This window comes from Artibeus jamaicensis, unplaced genomic scaffold (assembly GCF_021234435.1).
Source record: "Artibeus jamaicensis isolate MK-2021 breed Jamaican fruit bat unplaced genomic scaffold, CSHL_Jam_final contig_3109, whole genome shotgun sequence".
Classification (NCBI taxonomy): Eukaryota; Metazoa; Chordata; class Mammalia; order Chiroptera; family Phyllostomidae; genus Artibeus; species Artibeus jamaicensis.
In genome coordinates this window covers 1,741,070-1,759,533 of record NW_026521716.1, presented here as the reverse complement: position 1 = coordinate 1,759,533, position 18,464 = coordinate 1,741,070, and the positions used below count along the sequence as shown (strand labels likewise).

At 55.4% G+C, this 18,464-nt stretch overlaps 1 protein-coding gene across 7 annotated transcripts in view; it reads right to left on the bottom strand.

Annotated features, from left to right (window-relative positions):
* The window catches only part of PPFIA1 (PTPRF interacting protein alpha 1), a 73,460-nt gene extending 55,202 nt beyond the window's left edge, over positions 1-18,258 (bottom strand). For all 7 annotated transcript variants that reach the window (XM_053662887.1, XM_037135239.2, XM_037135240.2 and 4 more), the window contains exons 1-2: positions 18,043-18,258; positions 16,507-16,770 (exon numbers count right to left, since the gene is read on the bottom strand). In XM_053662887.1, coding sequence (XP_053518862.1) covers positions 16,507-16,770 — 264 coding nt within the window. In that variant the 5' untranslated portion in view covers positions 18,043-18,258. The remainder of the gene's footprint in view (positions 1-16,506; positions 16,771-18,042) is intronic.
* Between the last annotated feature and the right edge of the window lie 206 nt (positions 18,259-18,464).

The window sequence follows — 18,464 nt, the reverse complement described above, 5'->3', positions numbered from 1 at the left end:
CAGATGCGAGAAGGGAGGCCCTGCCCCATTGAGGCAAGGACAGCACGCCCGACGGAAGTCCCCGAGCCCCTGGTGAGGCGACGTCACACTGGCGGCCCTGCACTGGCGTTGCCAGGTCAGCAGCCTCCTGAGAAGTCTCGGGCTGCGCGAGGGGCCCCCCACTCGGTCACAGGGGGAGCGCCGTTTCAGGCCGGCCGGCGGCCCCCACAGCACCTCCGCCCTGCTTAGAAAGCCACACCCAACTCTGAAGTGGTCTCGGGACCCCAGTGACATGGCCGTCTGGGCGTGGGAGCACATCCAGCACAGGTATGTGTGGACCACGGCACCAGACACGCCCCTGACAGCGAGCGTCACTGCCACCGCCACCGTCTCCTGTAACTCCGGTTCTGAGTGCTCGTACCCTGCAGGCCGTCGGATGGGCTCTGCGCTAGAAAGTTCTTCCCTCGCTTAACAGAAGGCCCCCTGGAGTGAGTCGAAGGGTGGGGCGCAGGTTGGCAGCCCGGTGGGCTTCATAGGGGCCCCCCTGGGGCTGCAGTGAGCTCCAGAGGTAGAAACGCAAGCTCAAGAACGAGCAGCCCGATTCCGAATCTGGAGAAATGAACTGAACAGAAAACGTCTGAGGCGCTACACGGAGTACTTGGGTAAACAGTATTGCAGTAGGTTGGTGTTTGTTCAGCATTTCAAGGTTTTCAAGTGACCTTCACCAATTTGACCATGTTTTGCCCTCAGCCGCCCAGGAGGTGCACGTAACCACCCTGCTATACAAATCCAGGCCCAGACAGGGGAGCGGTGCGAAGGCCACTGGGCGAGGCGGCAGCCTGGGACTCGGCACTCCCCGGGGACGCATGCAGCGCACACCAAAACCAAGTCCATGTGCGGGCGGCCGCCCCAGGCCCGCCGACCATGCTTGGGTGGGGGAGTCAGGGGTGCGCAGCCTCCTGGCCACCTCGCAGCCGATGAACCCCGCCGTGGCACACGGAGTTCTACTTCCCATACAACTGCATCCCCTGTAATCCTGAGAAACACACAGCCTCTGGTTCTACAGACGAGAGCTGAGTCTGAGAGGTGAAGCGCCCTCGCCTAGACCAGGAAGCTGGGAGCAACGGACCCGAGACTTGAAACAGGTGGGAGGGGGAGGGGGGGAAGGATGGAGGGGAGGAAGAGTGTGCGCCTCCCCCCACCCCAAAGTTAGGAAGGGGAGAGAGGCTATTACACAGGGACGCCCCCCCAGGGCATCCTCTTCTGACTCCTGTGTCCCTCAAGGATGACCTTGGTATGCACTCGGTCCTATTATTTCATCTGTTTTTGGTAAAATTGGTGGCATTTTTTAGACTGGAGAAGAGGAATTAAAAGTGAACCAGCCCCAGCCCTGGCCAGGTGGCTGGGTTACTTGGAGCCTCCTCCCGTGTGCACGGCGGCAGGCACGTGGGTTCGACCTCGCCCGGGGCACACACAGGAGCAAGCAATGAATGTTTCTCTCTACCAAGTCAATAAAAAACATACCCTTGGGGAGAGTTTAAAAAAAAACAAAAGTAGATCAGCCCCAGGCATCAGCCCCCATCCAGCCCTGATGGGGACAGACGCTGACCCCCAGCGAGAACAGGGTGCGGTGGTTGGAGCAGACTGTGTGGGGTTTTGGAAGACGAGAGCTTCGCGGGTCAGGGTGCGAGCGGAGCAGCCAGGCACAGCCAGGGTCAGTGTAGCTGGCATGGTGGGGACAGGCAGGGACAGGGCAGAGCGTGCACTGGAGGGGCTCTGGCCCCTGGCCCTGCCACCGTGGACAGCACCACCATGCCCCGGGGCGGGTGGTCTGGCTGGGCTGCAGGGCCCTGGGGTTTGAGAAGGGCACACAGGCTCCAGCTAGAACGCAGGGGAAAACGAAGAGAGCGCAGGAGACCAGCAGAGGCGCTGCTGGGCACGCTGAGGAGCAGGGTGGAAGCCGGAGGGGCGGCTGGTGGAGGAGCAGGCAGAAGCATGATGCGAGGCACAGGACAGAGCTCGGCCCGGCCAGAAGGGAGGTCGCCTGGGTGGGGCTGGAAAGACCACCCTCACAGAGGGGGCCCACAGGAGGGGCAGAGCCCCAGAGGACGGCCTCAGGAAGAGCGCAGGCAGGGGGCTGGACTTCCCAAGGTCTCCCAGCAGGGGCGCAGCACCTTCGCCCGGGTGAGAGCGCCGGCCAAGGAGCCTGGGGACGGCGAGTGCTGCCTCTCCCAGCCCCTCCACAGAGGCTCTCCTGTTTCCAACCCAACGCCACAGCCAGCACGGGGACAGGGACTGGGGCACCAGCCACGGCTGAAAGCGACTCTGAAGTGGGGTTGTGGGTGTCGGCACCGCCTCACATGCCACCGCTACAGAGCTTCCGTCCAATGGGCCGGCTGGAGGCGAATTCGGAGGTGGATGTGGAGCCGAGGAGGTGGCAGCAGTGGCCCAACCCAGGGACCCAGTCAACCCCGGGCGACACTTTCGGACCAGCTCCATTCGCCACCTCGCCCGGAGGCCCTGGCACCCAGGCTCCCGTGTTAACATACTCGGGCGCTGTAGGAAGGATCCCACGTCCGTTCCCGACGTGGCTGCCCCAGCTCAGAGGGGGAAGGACCGGGCCTTCTGGGTTTGCAGGAAGCGCAGGGGACCTGCTGGCAGGAATGTGCTGCAGAGCAAGCTCTCAATTCACTGTTAAGCTTTCGGAGGAACAATTATTTCTGTGGTTTGCACAAGAAAATGACCTTGGAATGCACATTCTTTCCAACTCGAACCCTTTATTCTAACCACCCACAACTTCTTCCTGAATGGGCCTCTTCTACCACTCAGGTGACTGTCAGGCACGCACCGCCCCCTCCCACCCCCCGCCCGATGTCAGAAAGGTGATGTTTCTAGTTTGTGAAACCCTCACCTCCTCCTTCAAATGGAGTGAGAGCACTAGGCACCCCGTGGGCCCCAGGACGGCGTGGCCCGGAGTGGCGAGCGGGCACTGGGGGTCATGGAATACACGCCCCCCCCAGCCACAGGCTCCCTCCATGGGCTGCGTGCGCACCAAGCGCAGCTGCTCTGACACAGAAAGGGCCTGTTCAAAGGCAGAGAATGTGTGCAGGGGCCCGGGGAAGCTCCATGTGACACAAAGGTTCTTGGCTAAAGAACCCAGGTCCCGCATTTCCGGGACACCACCGGGACTGTCTAAGGGCCAAGTGCTGGGGCCCACCCTGGCCCGCCCTCCCCTGCGGAGCAGGACTCTGGGGCCAGGCACCGCCGCCCCGGGTTCACCACCCGTGGGCTGTGCGGCAGCACCCAGACCTGTCCGTGACGCAGCACGCCCCCACAGAACGGGCGCGGAGCTGCCCCTGCCCCCCAGCACTGCTCCCCAGCACTGCTCCCCAGCACTGCCCAGGGAACAAAGCGCCAACGGTGCCGCTGCGGCTTCGGGGAGACGCTGAGCAACACAGCCTGAGGGCAGCGGACGTCGGCTCTTCACTCGTTTAAGGTCCACACAGCTGGGTGTCCGACCTGGCCCACGGCAGACTCTCGGCACAGAGCTGCTAACAAAAGGACTGCTGCCCTGGCCAGCATGACTCCACAGCCAGACTGTTGTCCCACGGGCTGAAAGGTCACAGGTTCCTGGTCAGGGCACGTGTTAGAGACGCCTGACATGTTAGATCCATGTGTCTCTCCTTTCCCTCTCTCTAAATCAGTGAGTATGTCCTGGGGTGAGGACTGAGAAGAAACGAAACGAATATCGTAGTTACTGTCCTCGACTGCCTGGCAAGAGCCCCAGGGGCTCAGAAATGAGGCGAGGGCTGAGAGAAAGGGGTGCAGGTCCCGTGGACAACCTGCGTGGGCGGCCTTCCCGGCCGACTCACACACCTTGACCTACGGATACCTGGGGAGACGGAGTGGTGGAGTCCGCCTGCAGACAGGCCACGCACAGCTGGATGCCTGCTTCCCAACTGGTCGCTGAAGGCAGCCTGTGCACGCGTGGCGGGAGACACGTGTGGCGGGAGACACGTGTGGCGGGAGACACCTGCACGCAGCCCAAGGGGCCAGCACGCAGCAGCCCACCACCCCCGCCACCAGCGTGTCTGCAGGGGTTCCTTAGCCCTCTGCAATAGCTGCATTTCACACTTAGTCTCAAACAAAGCCCTTTCTGTTTTAATTTGCATGAAAACCACAACCAAGTCAGACAATCCAAATTAACAGACTACAGAAGATAATGCTCTCCTGCCACAGGACACCATGTATGTGACTATCACTCATGGTTGCCCCACACCATTTTTAGGGGGGAGGAAGAGCCTGCCCCAGCTGCTGCCGCTGCTTTACGACAGTAAACACCCGTGCCACACGAGCTGGGAGGCCAGAGGCGGCAGCTGCCTCTCCAGGCTGTGAGCCGCCTGCGCTGGAAGCCAGCCCCCCTCCCCACTCTCCAGTGCACGACCACCGGCTTGGCTGCCCCAGGCTGGGCTCGAGGGGACACGCGCACAAGGCCTGCCGAGGGCCACTCCTGGACAAGGCTGCCGCTCCTGGCACTCTTGTCCTTTCACCTCTTTCTTCTGAGTCTTCTGCAGCCCACCTCTCCCTCCTCGGGAGGCGGCGGGCCGCCTTGTGGCCCTGGGCAGGGCCCGGTAGGTGCGTCCGCTGCGGGGTCGTGCGCTGCCACTGCGTGAGACGGTCGTGTTCCAGTCCAGTTTGGCAAAATATCCCCAAGTGTTACGGTGTTTCCTGGTTTTTCTCTTTAGTGTATTTTATTGACGACACTATCACAGCTGTCCCGTTTTTCTGCCCCTCCCCCCCAGCCCTGCACCCCCTCTTCCTTCACATCCAGGAGCCGTACATGTAAGTTCTTCGGCTTCTCCATTCCCTACACTGTTCTTAACCTCCCGTCTATCTTCTACCTGCCAATTATGTCTCTTATTCCCTGTACCTTCCCCCCTCTCTCCCCCTTCCACTCCCCACTGATAACCCTCATGTGATCTCCATTTCTGTGATTCCGTTCCTGTTCTAGTTGTTTGCTTAGTCTGTTTTTTTTTAAGGTTCAGCTGTTGATGGTTGTGAGTGTGATGTCATTTTACTGGTAATAGTTTTGATCTTTATCTTAGATAAGTCCCTTTAACATTTCTTATAACAAGGGCTTGGTGATGATGAACTCTTTTAATTTTTCCTTATCTGGGAAGCACTTTATCTGCCCTTCCATTCTAAATGATAGCTTTGCTGGATAGAGTCATCTTGGATGCAGGTCCCTGCCTTTCATGACTTTGAATACTTCTTTCCAGTCCCTTCTATCTTACACTGTTTCTTTTGAGAAATCGGCTGACAGTCTGATGGGAACTCCTTTATAGGTGACTGTCTCCGTTTCTCTTGCTGCTTTTAAGATTCTGTCCTTCTCTTTAATCTTGGGTAATTTAACTACGATGTATCTTGGTGTGGCCCTCTTTGGGTTCAATTTGTTTGGGATTCTGAGCTTCCTGGACTTGTATGTCTATTTCCTTCACTAAATAGGGGAAAGTTTTCCTTCATTATTTTTTCAAATAAGTTTTCAGTTTCTTGTTCTTCCTCTTCTCCTTCTGGCACCCCTATGATTCAGATGTTGGAACATCCCAGGGGTTCCTAAGCCTCTTCTCACTTCTTTGAATTCTTGTTTCTTCACTCTGTTCTGGTTGAATGTTTATTTCTTCCTTCTGGTCCAAACTGCTGAACTGAGTCCTGGTTTCCTTCACTCTTGGTTGCCTGTACATTTTTCTTCATTTCACTCTGGATAGTCTTCATGTCTTCCTTTACTTTGCAGCTGTACTCAATCATGTCTGTGAGCATCCTGATTACCAGTGGTTTCAACTCTGCATCTGACAGGTTGACTATCTCTTCACTTAGTTGTTTTTTTTTTTTTTACTGGAGCTTTGACCTGTTCTTTCACTTGGGCCATATTTCTTTGTTTCAGTGCACCTGTTATCTTGTAAGGGGCGGAGCTGTAGGTATTCACCAGGGTGGGGCAACCCCTTTACCACACTGCAGTGCTGTATGTTGGGGAGGGTCCAAGAGGGAACCATGCTGCTTTTTTGGCTCCTAGCCGGCTTTCAGTCACTTCCCCCGCTACCCACAAGCAAATTGAACCCTTTGAGGTGCTGATTCCTGGGTAGATGGACTTCTATACATGCTCGGACCCCCTGTGGACCACTCCAACAAACTCTTTTGTGAGACTGGGAGTTTCTCTCACTGCCACACCCCCACAGGTTTTTACAGCCAGAAGTTCTGAGGCTTTATTTCCCCAGTGCTAGAGCCTGGGTTATGTGGTCAGTCTCACCCCCCAGTTGTTCCTCCAGGCTTATCCGCACACGAATGGGGGTTTGCCCGGTCCACCAGCCACCACCTTGCCACATCCTCTCTGCCCCACCTGCCCGTCTTTGCCCCTCCTGCCGATCGTGAATGACTGTTTCTTCTTTTTCAGACTCCCATACAGTTTGAGTTTCTGGCAGTTCTGGTTGTTTTTGTTTTTAAATTGGTTGTTGTCCTTCTTTTGGTTGTGCAAGGAAGCAATGTATTTCTACCCATGAGTCCATCTTGGTTGGAAGCCATGACATAGCTCTTCAGCAGGGTCTCAGCACATTCGGCTCCTTGCTGGGTGCGTTGCAGACAACACCCATGATCCCTGTTTGCACACATAACACTCGGAGCCCAGGAGCAGCGGCCCATGTCTATCCTTGAGCCTCCCACTCCCCGGCGCCTCCTGCAGAGCGTGGACTAGGTGTGTGGGACAGGCAGATGTGGTGCCTGGCGGCTGCGGGGCGCCCCTGGCATCGTGCACTTTCGCCATCTGTGGGGGGGCCTCTCTTGCCCTGGGTCTTGCAGCACCTGTGCCGGTCACCCCCAGTGATGCCCAAGGCTCAATGCAGCTGCAGAGACAGCCGCCCCAGCTTAGCGGCACCATAAGGTTCAAGGATCAGTGGCTCAGAAACACCAGTTAGTCTCGAGTAGGACTTTAACTTTTACATACATCACTCAGTAACTCCAGCACACCACTGTGTGAAATCAATTTTTGTGTCACAGTTGGCAAAAGTTTAACGCTACAGAGGCAATACGGATAATTAGCCATTTGTGAAGCAAAAAAACTTGGAAATAAAAGATATGCTCCAAGCTCCCAGATTTATTTTCAGAGCAAATGAAATTTCCTCCTCGGAATAGGAATGAGGTTCTGAGAGCCAGGAGCGAGAGCTCCGGGCGGACGGCCTTCCTGCAGAGTGAGCCACCATCCAAGTCCGGGGAAACAGCCAAGAGCTTACTTCTAGCCACAGGGAAAAACCTACAAAGTGGAAACACTTTGTCCACATCTCTAAATTAGCATTAGCGAGTGCAACAAAGCCCTGCCCTTGCCTCCTTTCTGAAAGGGGCACCACCACCAACTGCTCCAGGTAGCAGGCAGAACCCAGGACACGTGGGCACCCCGCCTACCAGAGGTGGGGGGGGGCGGGGGCAGGGGCAGGACAGCGACACTTCTGAGTGTGCTGAGTTCTACAGTCCTGATTTCTTAATGTCAATGGATGATATGCTTTGAAAAACAATGAACTCTAAAAGAAAAATGCAAACCCTAAAATTAAAAATAAAGACAAAGGAACCTGTGTATCAAATTTTATATGGTTATGTTATTTCTCATTGCTTTAAAACCCACTGTTCTCCCCTGGTTGGTGTGGCTCAGTGGATTGAACACTGGCCTGCGAAAGGTCACTGGTTCAATTCCCAGTCAGGGCACAGGCCTGGGTTGTGGGCCAGGTCAGATGTTTCTCTCCCTCTCCTCCCTCCCTTCCCTTCTCTCTAAAAATAAATAAAAATCTTTAAAACCCATTATTCTAATTATACCTGACCCTCGAATAATGGGGGAGCTTAGGGGCACCAACCCCCTCACACACAGCAAAAAATCAGTGTAAAAAACCCTTAAGTACTTGCAACTAGCCTTGACCGGAAGCCTCACCAATCACATCAATAGTCGATTTACACACACCTGGTATGTCATGTTATACACTGTGTTCTAGCCAAAGCCAGAGGAAATAAAATGTTACTAAAACACACAAGGAGAATACACTTATAGCACTGTGTTTACTGTAAAAATCCCCACAAAGTGGACCCGCACAAAGTGGACCCGCACAGCTCAAATCCATGTCGTTCGAAGGTCAGTTTACACATATTCTTAAGATGTATTATTCTTAATAATACATCTTAAGCACAAAAGAACTGCAAAATAACTCTAAATCTTCATTCAGAGTAACAATAAGGCACTAAAATTCTGAAACTATTTTATGTATATCGTAGGATAAAGAAAATAGCACTAATATCACTGGAAGACAAGAGATATATAGTAGCCCTGGCTGGTGTGGCTCAGTGGATTGAGTGCCAGCCTACAAACCAAAGGGTCTCCAGTTCGATTCCCAATCGGGACAAAGGCCTGGGTTGTGGGCCAGGTCCCCAGTGGGGGGCGCTCAAGAGGCAGCCACACATTGATGTTTCTCTCTTTCTCCCTCCCTTCACCTTGCTCTAAAAATAAGTAATAAAATTTAAAAAACACCTGCAGAGTTTAAAAAAGAGAAATATAAAATAAATTGGGATAAAACTGAATTCTAACTTATAAAGGAGCTGTCTTGTTATGGACATGCTTATCTAGCTCTGTCCCCCAAAATGACCTAAGAGATGCTGATTGTGACACTGATTTCTAAGTATTACTTCCCCCCGAAAGGGACCAAGGCTCCTGAGAGGCAGGATTTCAGATGAGGCAGAACAAACACAAAGTGGGCCCGGGACAGACTTCTGTGCCAGCAAACAATGGCGCATTGAGAGGCTGACAGGGCCTTGGCCACAGGACGCGGGAGCCGGCCTGAGGGGCAGTGTAAGCAGCACGGGACACAGCACAGCACGCTGCGGCGCACCCAAGGACCCGGGGCAGTGTGCACGGCCGCCGACAGGGAGAGAGGATGACCGGGCGCTCCCCACACAGGGCGTCGGTTCATCGACAGCCGGGAGGTCGCCACTGGGCAGCTCCCAGCCTCGGAAATGGCTTGGGCGGGGTCGCCACGGACTCTGACGCGGACCCTGACACGGCTGAGAAGCGCCCCAGAGTGTGGGGAAGAGCGGGGGAAGTCAAAGCGGGTCTGCAACCACCTCCCGGCACAAGGGTGCCCTGGAAACCAGCCCCTCTCAAAGTGATGCCAGAAACAGGGGCAAGGCAGGGGCCCTGGGAGGCAGAAGGGAGGCGCGAAATCCCTGCAGAACAGTAATTACATATTATTTACACTTTAAAATGGCTTCCAACCAGCGTCTGTCACTCTTACGGTAATTTTCTAACCAACAAACACTGTAACTACAGTTCAGCTGCTTGAGTGAGCACATTGTGTGAGCAGGTTCCTCCAGGCAGGAGCCCCTTTCTGAGAAGTGAAACTGCTGGGTCAGAAGATGAGAGTTTTGAGAGCAAAACCGACTCCCCGACAGCGAGCGAGCCAGCCAATTGCGTGGCGTAGCGACCTCCGAGAGGACCGCGCTCACGCAGGCCCTCTGCACGGGAGGAACTGCCCGGAGCCTGCAGGGACTGTGCGCTGCTGGAGTCCACTGTCAGAGGACAGGGTCCACACCTCCCCAGGACCTGGAGACAGGGAGGAGCGGGGGCGCAGGAAGGAGCCAAGCTGCGACCCTAGGTTTTGAGCACGGACCCACCAGCAGACCCACCAGCTACGAAGAAAACACGACTGTTCACGGCCACAAGGGCTGAGGCGAGGAGGAGACAGGTTAAGCCAATGCTGAGTTTAAGCAGCTCAAAGCGCACCCATGTGGAGGTCTCCCACGTGGTGTTCAGGCCAGCTGAGACAGAGTCGGGGGGGGGCGAGCCCCACAGCTGCCGAAAGTGCCCCCCCAAGCAGGGGAAGATGCCTGGTGCTCCTGGCTGTGCACTACTTTGCTCAGACGGAACCTCCGAGCCTCCACTCCCCTCACACAACTAGGAGCGAGTCGGGGCTGTGCGCCCTCACTGCAGGGGCACATGTGCCGCCCCCAGAACAGCGCCTGCCCCGCAACAGGCTCTCCGTGACCGTCTGAGCATGGTAATGTCTGCATGACACACACACGCGCACACTACATGTACATCATTAAAATACTGTGCGTTTCTGTGTACAAATTAAAATGTGTACCACGCTGTGCTTCGTGGAATGAGTGAGGTTAAGGGTTTTTTACTTTTGCCAAAAGCACTAACTTTATAGCCCAACATGGGTGTTGAAAGTGACCACTCCGGCCCTGACTGGTGTGGCTCAGTGGGTTGTACGTCAGCCCGCAAAGTGCCATGGTACACGCCTGGGTTATGGGTTTGGTCCCCCATCAGGGGACGTGCAAGGGGCAACCAATTGAGAAGTAACCACTCTAACCAATGGTTTCTACCTGGCACCCACTACGGCTCCACCCCCAACCCACTCTCTAGCAACACCCGTCGGTCCTCCAGCCCGGCTCCCCACACCTCTCAAACAATGCAGGCCCCCACCTCCCAGCCAGGCCAGGCTCTAGCCGACCCCCTGTGGACCTGGCCACCCTCACCTGCTACACTCTCTTACCCCCCTTCTCTCCAGGAGCACTGGCCCCGCTTCCATGGCCTGAGCCACGGCCAAGGTCTTGCTGGCCCAGGGCTGAGAAAGAGCTCAGAGCTGGCTTCGCTCCGCCTTCGGATCTCACCCCAAAAGTGACCTTCCAAGGGCCTTTCCTGGGTCACAGGGTGCCCTGGGCAGCCCGCTTCACACCACTTGGCCATGTCTCTCCTTTCCACTGCTTCCCCTGTTGGGGCACGTCTCACGGTCGGTGCTCCTGTTGACAGGGGTGTGCTATGCCAGCATGCAGAGGACAGGGCCCTCTGCCTCCCGGGAGTACAGAAACCAGAACCCCACGTGGCCCGTACTCCCAGAGTCAACCGCGAGCGGCAGGCGCGGTCCCACACTGACCCTTAAAGGTGCGGACGCACAGGAGGAGGAGGACGCAAGGCTGCTAACAGAGACGGAAAGCTGTGCAGGCAGCCGGTGCTACTATGAAGGGACATGTGGCTGTTCCCCCAAGTCCACCACGCTGGAGCAAGCAGTGTCCATCCCGCTCCTGTTCACTTACACAACGGAACGCCACGCAGCAGAAAGAGAGAAGGCACAGGACACTGGCCGCCTGGTTCTGTGGGAGCCGTGCAGCCTGGCCACCAAGCCCAGCAAGCGGAAGGCGCAGTCTCTGATAAAGCACCTTAGTTATCAAAGCAGCACTCTTGCAACAGCATGGATGGACCAGAGAGCATTTCACTGTGCAAAGTAAGCCAGGCGGTAAGAGACAAAGACCATATGACCTCACCCGCAAGTGGAACCTAATTGACAAAACAAACAAAACAGAACCAGAGGCATGAAAACAAGGAACAGTGACCAGAGGGGAGGGGGAGGATAAGGGAGGAAAGAGGCCGAGGGACTAGTCAAGGAAATGAATGACCCACGGACACGGACAACGGTGTGGGGACTGAATGTGGGAACGGGGTGGGGGGCAGGGGAGAGCACCGAGGGAAAATGGGCACAACTGTATCAGAACAACAATAAAACATTTTTTTTCTTTTTTTTTTTTATTGATTATGCCATTACATTTGCTCTATTCCCCCCTCCCTTCCCCTCCACCCTGCATACCCCTCCCCCACCATTTCCCCCTTTAGTTCATGAACATGTGTCTCAATTTCTTTAGATTCTGTATTTCCCCTACTATTCTTACCCTCCCCCTATGTATTTTCTATCTACTGTCTATGCTACTTATTTTCTGTACCTTCTCCCCCCTTCCCCTCCTCCCACTCCCCCTATTGCTAACCCTCCCTGAGATCTTCATTTCTATGGTTCTGCTCCTGATCTAGCTGTCCTCTTAGTTTGCTTTTGTTTTAGGTGTGGTTCTTAATAACTGTGAGTTTGCTGTCCTTTCACTGTTCATCTTTTTTATCTTCTTTTTCTTAGGTAAGTCCCTTTAACATTTCATATAATAAGGGCTTGGTGATGATGAACTCCTTGAATTTGATCTTATCTGAGAAGCACTTTATCTGTCCTTCCATTCTAAATGAAAGTTTTGCTGGGTAGAGCAATCTTGGTTGTAGATCTTTGGTTTTCATGACTTGGAATACCTCTTTCCAGCCCCTTCTTGCCTGTAAGGTCTCTTTTGAGAAATCAGCTGACAGTCTGATGGGAACTCCTTTGTAGGTGACTGTCCCCTTAGCTCTTGCTGCTTCTAAGATTCTCTCCTTCATTTTAATCTTGGCTAATGTAATTATGATGTGCCTTGGTGTGTTCCTTCTTGAGTCCAACTTCTTTGGGACTCTCTGAGCTTTTCCTGGATTTCTCGGAAGTCTATTTCCTTTGCCATCTTGGGGAAATTCTCCTTTATTATTTGTTCAAATAATTTTTCAACTGGTGGTTGTGCCTTTCCCCCTTCTGGTACCCCTATAATTCGGATGTTGGAACGTTTAAAGATGTCCTGGAGGTTCCTAATCTTCTCCTCATTTTTCTGAATTCTTATTTCTTCATTCCTTTCTGCTTGATCATTTTTTCCTTCCTTCTGGTTCTCTCCCTTGATTTGAGTCCCAATTTTCTTTCCATTACTATTGGAATCTTTTGTATCCCCATTCATTTCAATTAATTTAGCTTCCATATGTTTCTCTAATTTGTGGCTAAAGTCAACCAGTTCTGTAAGGATCCTTATAACCAGTGTTTTGAACTGTGCATCTGAAAGACTGGCTATTTCTTCATCACTTAGGTCTATCGGTTCTGGGGCTCTGAGTTGTCCTAGAGCCATTTTTGGTCTGTTCGCGCTGTTAAGTGAGCGGAGCGAAGCCTTAGTTGTTTACCAGGACTGGGCGACCCAGGTCGCTGGTTTGTGACGCTGTGTGTGGGGGCGGGGTCAGAGAGGGAGTAATGGCGTTCCTCTCCGCTAGCCCAGCGTTTCCAGTCACTCCGCACGCCTGGGGTTTATCCGATCGGAATTGCGCGAGCCTGCTGCCCCGCGCCGGCTTCCCTTCTCACTGGCTTCTCCCCACGTAAATGCGCGCGACCGACCGACCGATCGCCGCGCCTTTTCCCTGTGCGCTCCGGCAGCCAGCTGGCTGGCGATCAGTGCCCTCGGTTGCCTGTGCGCGCCGCGCACCCCCGGGGAATTTTTTCTTGCTAACCTGCTCCGCTGCTGGCCTCGCTCCTCGTACCGGTCCAGCCGAGTATCTAGTTGTCCTTTGGACTCCGTATTGTCGATTTTCCGTGTGGCTTGGTTGTGACTGCTGTTAAAAATAGTTGTTCTTAGATTTGGTTGTGCACAGAGGCGAGGTGGATCCTCCATCTACGTCTCCATCTTGGCGGAAGTCCCCCAACAATAAAAAATTTTAAACAAAGATGTCATTACTCCCCACGCAAGTTTATTTATTAAATGCAATCTCAGAATTCCAGCCCGTTCTCTGGGGAGAGACCTCCAACCAGACCCTAAAGTAGATCTGAAAATACGGACGGTGGATCAGGCCGGTAATCCTGAATCGCAGGCGGGCTGAGGGACTCCGACCTCCAGGCATGGAGACCAAAAGTACAGCGGTCTGCACAGTGCGGCGCTTGTGCAAAGGTAACGGAAGGTCAGTGAACACGGGGGAGGCCAGAAACACACCCACGCAGCCGGTCTATGATGGAGATGGCAGGGCAGTGCGCGGGGGACCGCCTTCTTCATCGATCGTGCAGGGTCGGTGGGACCGCCATATGCTTCAGGGGGGAACATGGAATCTCAGCCCCTACCTGTCACTCCGTAAATGAAGTCAGTTTCGGTGGATTACAGATAAAACAAGGGAGATTTCACAGGAAAGCATCTTCATGAACTTCATGATACCTTTCAGAGAACAAGGGGCATCCACTGGGCTTCATTAACACAAAGACTTCTGCGTATCAAATGACACTACTGAATGCTCTAGCCGTGTGGCTCAGTTGGTTGGAGAGCTGTCCTGTGAACCAAAGGTCGCCGGTTCGACTCCCAGTCAGGCACATGCCTAGGTTGCAGGCTGCGCCCATCCAGGGTGCGTACAAGACACAACTGGGCCAAGTTTCTCTCTGCCGTCAGTGTTTCTCTCCCTCTCCAAAATCAGTGAGCAGGTCCTCAGGTGAGACAGACACCAGAGAGAGACAAGAGGCAAATATACCGAGAGTAAGAGAAAACCCGCCATGCTTACGGGACTCAAGAATTCAGAACGGTACTTAGGAATTCAGAAAGAAACGAGACAACCTGCTCGAAACACTGGCGAGAGACAAGCCCCTCGTGAGAAAACGGCCACCAGCCACAGAACGTGCGCAGCACGGCTCTGCCCCGCAGAGTGGCGCCTGGTCATCGGGGACGAGCCTGTCCACTCCGCCCTCTGCGTCCTTCCACTCCTCGCCCTCCAGACCGCGAGGACGAGGGAGCCGACCGAACCGTGGGTGAGAGGGCCCCTGGTGGCCCCCAGGCTGCGGGTGGCAGCACAGACTGGCACCCCCGCTCTGGGCAGTGTCCTCTGCAGCTGACCACACCATGCCATCACTCCCTGGAACAAGCCCAACAGGGACACGCACACGTCCATGTCCAAAAGACACCCGAGGTCGGACACCCACAACCAGAAGGAAAGGCAGGTCGCGGTGCCCTCGTCCGCACGCCGAGTCAGTGGACGGCAGAGAGGCGACCACAGGGACAGGCCTCACAAACGCAACGCTGAGTGAAAGAATTAAGTAACAAAACTCCCGTATCACTTCACATCACTTCTGTAAAGTCAGGAATAGGGCAAAGTAATCGACAGCAGAAGTCCGAACCGCAGTCAGCTCTGGGGCCCGACTGCCAGGCACAGGCAGGGGGGGCTTCTGGGAAGCGTGGGAATGTCCTCTTTCTCCACGTGGCTGGTGGTCACAAGAGTGTGTCCGCTCTGTGAAAACTGCACTGAGTGTGCCTTTATGGTTTGAGAGTCTTTCTGCCGCACATTGTACCTGATTTTTACTGCGTGTGTCATGACTTGTCTACGTGATGCACCAGGAGCACAAACGCCCTTCACTCGCCCTTGGGCCTCCTCTCCGGTTACACTGTGAGCCACCACACGTGAGAAAACACCAGCAAAGGGCCACATCTGAAAAACATTCACCTAACCGTCCCTGTGTTTCTAACATGCGAGGCTCAGGTATGCAGAAGGGGAGGTGAACGGGCAACATCACCGTGCTCTCAGCTGAGTGAGTGCCCCCACCCCCCGCCTGACACACTGCGCAACGCCCCGCCTCTCCCCGCCGGTCCTCGGTTTCCTTCTCTCAAAACCAGCCTCGAGTCTGAGCACCCAACGTGCGCTGCTTCGGTGTGTACGCCACAAACTAGGTTAAACCAGACACGATCACTGAAAAACCGCACCAATCCGAGAAACTGAAAAGATTTGCAAATGCACGAAAATCCTGGCAAAACTTAATCTGACCAATCCTTTGAAGCTTCTTGTAATAAAATATGACCTAAAACAACTTGGTAATTTAGGGAACTGAAGTGAGAAAAAACTTCACGACTCTCCTCCAAAAAAAGGGAGCATCATCGCATGACCATTAAATTTTGCTACTAAAAAGAGAAATCCAAATGTTTGGCGCATCCACCTCCCAGGAGCGCTGACTGCAGCCCAGGATTGCGCCGAGGCCAGTGATGGCCCGTTCATGAGTCAGCACCCAGACCCACCGGGAGAGGCCAATGTGGCTCACTCGGGTCCACCTGAAGGCACCATGGAGGCAGCTGTCTTGAATCAGTAAAGGGGTCACAGACACCCAAACCACCTTCCTATCGCCTGTGACGCCCTGCACCTTTTACCTGACGCTCCAGGTGACATGTGCACCCTCCACCTACCACTAAGGCCCAATTCAGCTCCGGGAGAAAAAGCTGTGAAACCTGGGTCCAGACGTAATGGGCTCAGAGGAACAACTGCAGGGTGAGTCTGAGCTTCGTAATTCTCACCTGCCTAGGAGAGAATTCCAAAGGAATCAACATCCAGTTCTATTCCCTAGAACAAATTTCGCTGACAAAACACAGGTGTTCTGATGAAAGTGGACAACAAAAGCATTTTTCCCGTGAAATCAATCCTACGTATCCACGAAATTTCATTAGGAAATGGAAATGCAAGATATAACCCATGGAAATACACTTAGCAAGAAGTGGTGGAAAACACTGATAGAAAAACGCCACATGGCTCGGTTGCTTCGAGCCCCCTTTCAAATCCTGGAGCACGACCCCAGACCTGGGCAGTGCGTCTGGCGGCCCCGAGGGCCGTGAGCGGTGAGGTGTCTCCCACGACCTACTTCTGGGGCACATGGTCTGTTCCTCCTAAGCAGCTTAACCCTCAGGACCTGCTCTGCCTCAGCCTGGCAAACACCAGAACCACGGTTCACAAACAGCTCTGCACGTCTGAAACCACCACCACCGCTGGAGACAGCACCACCGGAGAGGCAGAGAGAGACTGCTCAGTGGGAAGACGCTGAGCAGCCGCGACCATACCTGTGGAAGGGCAGTGTTCAGCTGCCTCTGCAGGGAGTCTCTCTCGTGGCCAACCTCGTGCAGCTTCCCCTGGGTCAGGGCCAGCGTTTCCTGAGTCTCTCGCAGGGTGTCGAGAAGACGGTCCCTCTCCTCCAGCATGGAGACCATCAACTGTTCGAAATGGGAGTCTGCGTCCGGCTGCGCAGGGGAGCCAGGCCCATGGCTCCCGCTTCCTCCTGGGGGGCCTTCGGCTTCGCTGATAGTGGGCATCACCTCGCACATCATCTCGAAAGAAAAGACCCAGGCCCCTGTTATTAAGTGCACGACAAAGGCTCTGACGGACCTGCGACTTTACAACTACCCGTAGTTAATCAGTGACAGCCTCTTCGTCAGATCTGACGGCTGCGCTCTGAACTCAAGGAGCCGGGGAAACGACACCTGCAAACCCTGAGCCACGAGAAGGAGCACGAGGAGGAGACACTCGCTGTGCAGGGGAAATCCAGTGCAGGGGAAAAGGACCAAAGGCGCCCTCTCGTTTAAAGAACAAACCCTTGGTGTTTTGTTTGTGAAGCTGTACTTCTTAGATGTTGAAAACAAGTGGCTTCTGTAACTTTTTTTTTCCTATTTCCCAGTGGGGGAGAGAAAGTGGAAACACTGGCTACCCAATCAGTCCTCGGGAACAGCAGAGCGGGAGCAGCCAGCCAGTAAAACTGACAAGTGCAAAACCCATCAGGCCTCTTCCAGGAATGCGTGCAGTCAGCTCCTGAGGAGGACCGAGGGCCCCCTCAATTCCTGGGTTAGATTTGGGGAACGCTGAAAGAACTAGATTCCTGAAGGGCTGAGAGATGTGTTTTTCAATGGCTGCAACAGTTGCCCTCGACAATCTGTCTTATGTAAGTTAACTGACCCTTTCCCAAAAAAAATTCCACAGTGGAGACACAGCAGGTCGAGACAGTCATGGATGGCTAAGAAGGAAAAGTGACACATGAGATTATGAGAGGCTATTAAGTGTCTCAAGTATAGTGAGAGGGCAAGGGGAAGGGGGGCCGGTTACCGGCTGCAGGCGCTACTCCGGGCTCCGCGGACCCCGGAGAGGGAGATGCCCACGCCCGCTGTCAGACACACACGATCTGTCCCGCACAGCAGGCACGCACCAAGCGCTGCCAAATACCCAGAACCCTAGGCGGTGAGAACAGTCTACAACCGGAGTCCAGGCGTCCTGCGGCCACAGGTGTTCGCCTTTCGCTCTCGACGCCGGGGTTACCGGGACGCTAGGGTTACCAGGACGCTGGGGTTACCAGGGTGCTGGGGCAGGCGCGCGGCCCCCAGAGTTCGACCCTCCAGGCGCGCGCGGGGGCGCGTCCTCCCGGGGTCCCGCCGGGGTCCCTGCGGGCGCTCCCGACCGGCCCCGGGCCGCAAGCCTCGCCCCCAGCGCCAGTTCGCCGCAGCGCGCCCTTCCCCCGAGGCTGACATTTACGGGAAGCGGGCGCCGTGGGCAGGGCCCGGCGCCTGGGGCCCCGCTCCGCCCCAGTCTGCCTCAGTCTCCCGCTCGCTTACCTTGCCCGCCGGCGGGAGCGGGCGAGGAGGCTCTGCGGCGGCTCGCGGGCTGCTGCTCGCTCCAGACGAGCTCGGGGCCCGACGAAGGCAGCCTGCGCCCGCGCCCGCTCCGCGCCGGCGGCCCCGGGCCCGCTGCCCCCAGTCACTAAGGCCGGCCCGCGGCCGGACACTGGCGGAGCTCAGGAGGAGCGGGCCGGGCTGCGCGTCGCCGGCGTCAACGTGCCCGACGTCGGGCGCGTCAGCGTAGCGTCAGCGCTGGGCGCCTCCAGCCCGCCCCGCCCCCTGGAGGGGCGTTGGGGACCTTGGAGGCTGAGTGCGCAAGCGCCGCCTCCTCAGGTGGGGCGGTCTGCGCCTCCAGGGCTCTGATTGGCTGGATGTGGGAGGAGCCCCGCCTCGCAAGCCCCGCCCTCACGGGGCAGCCC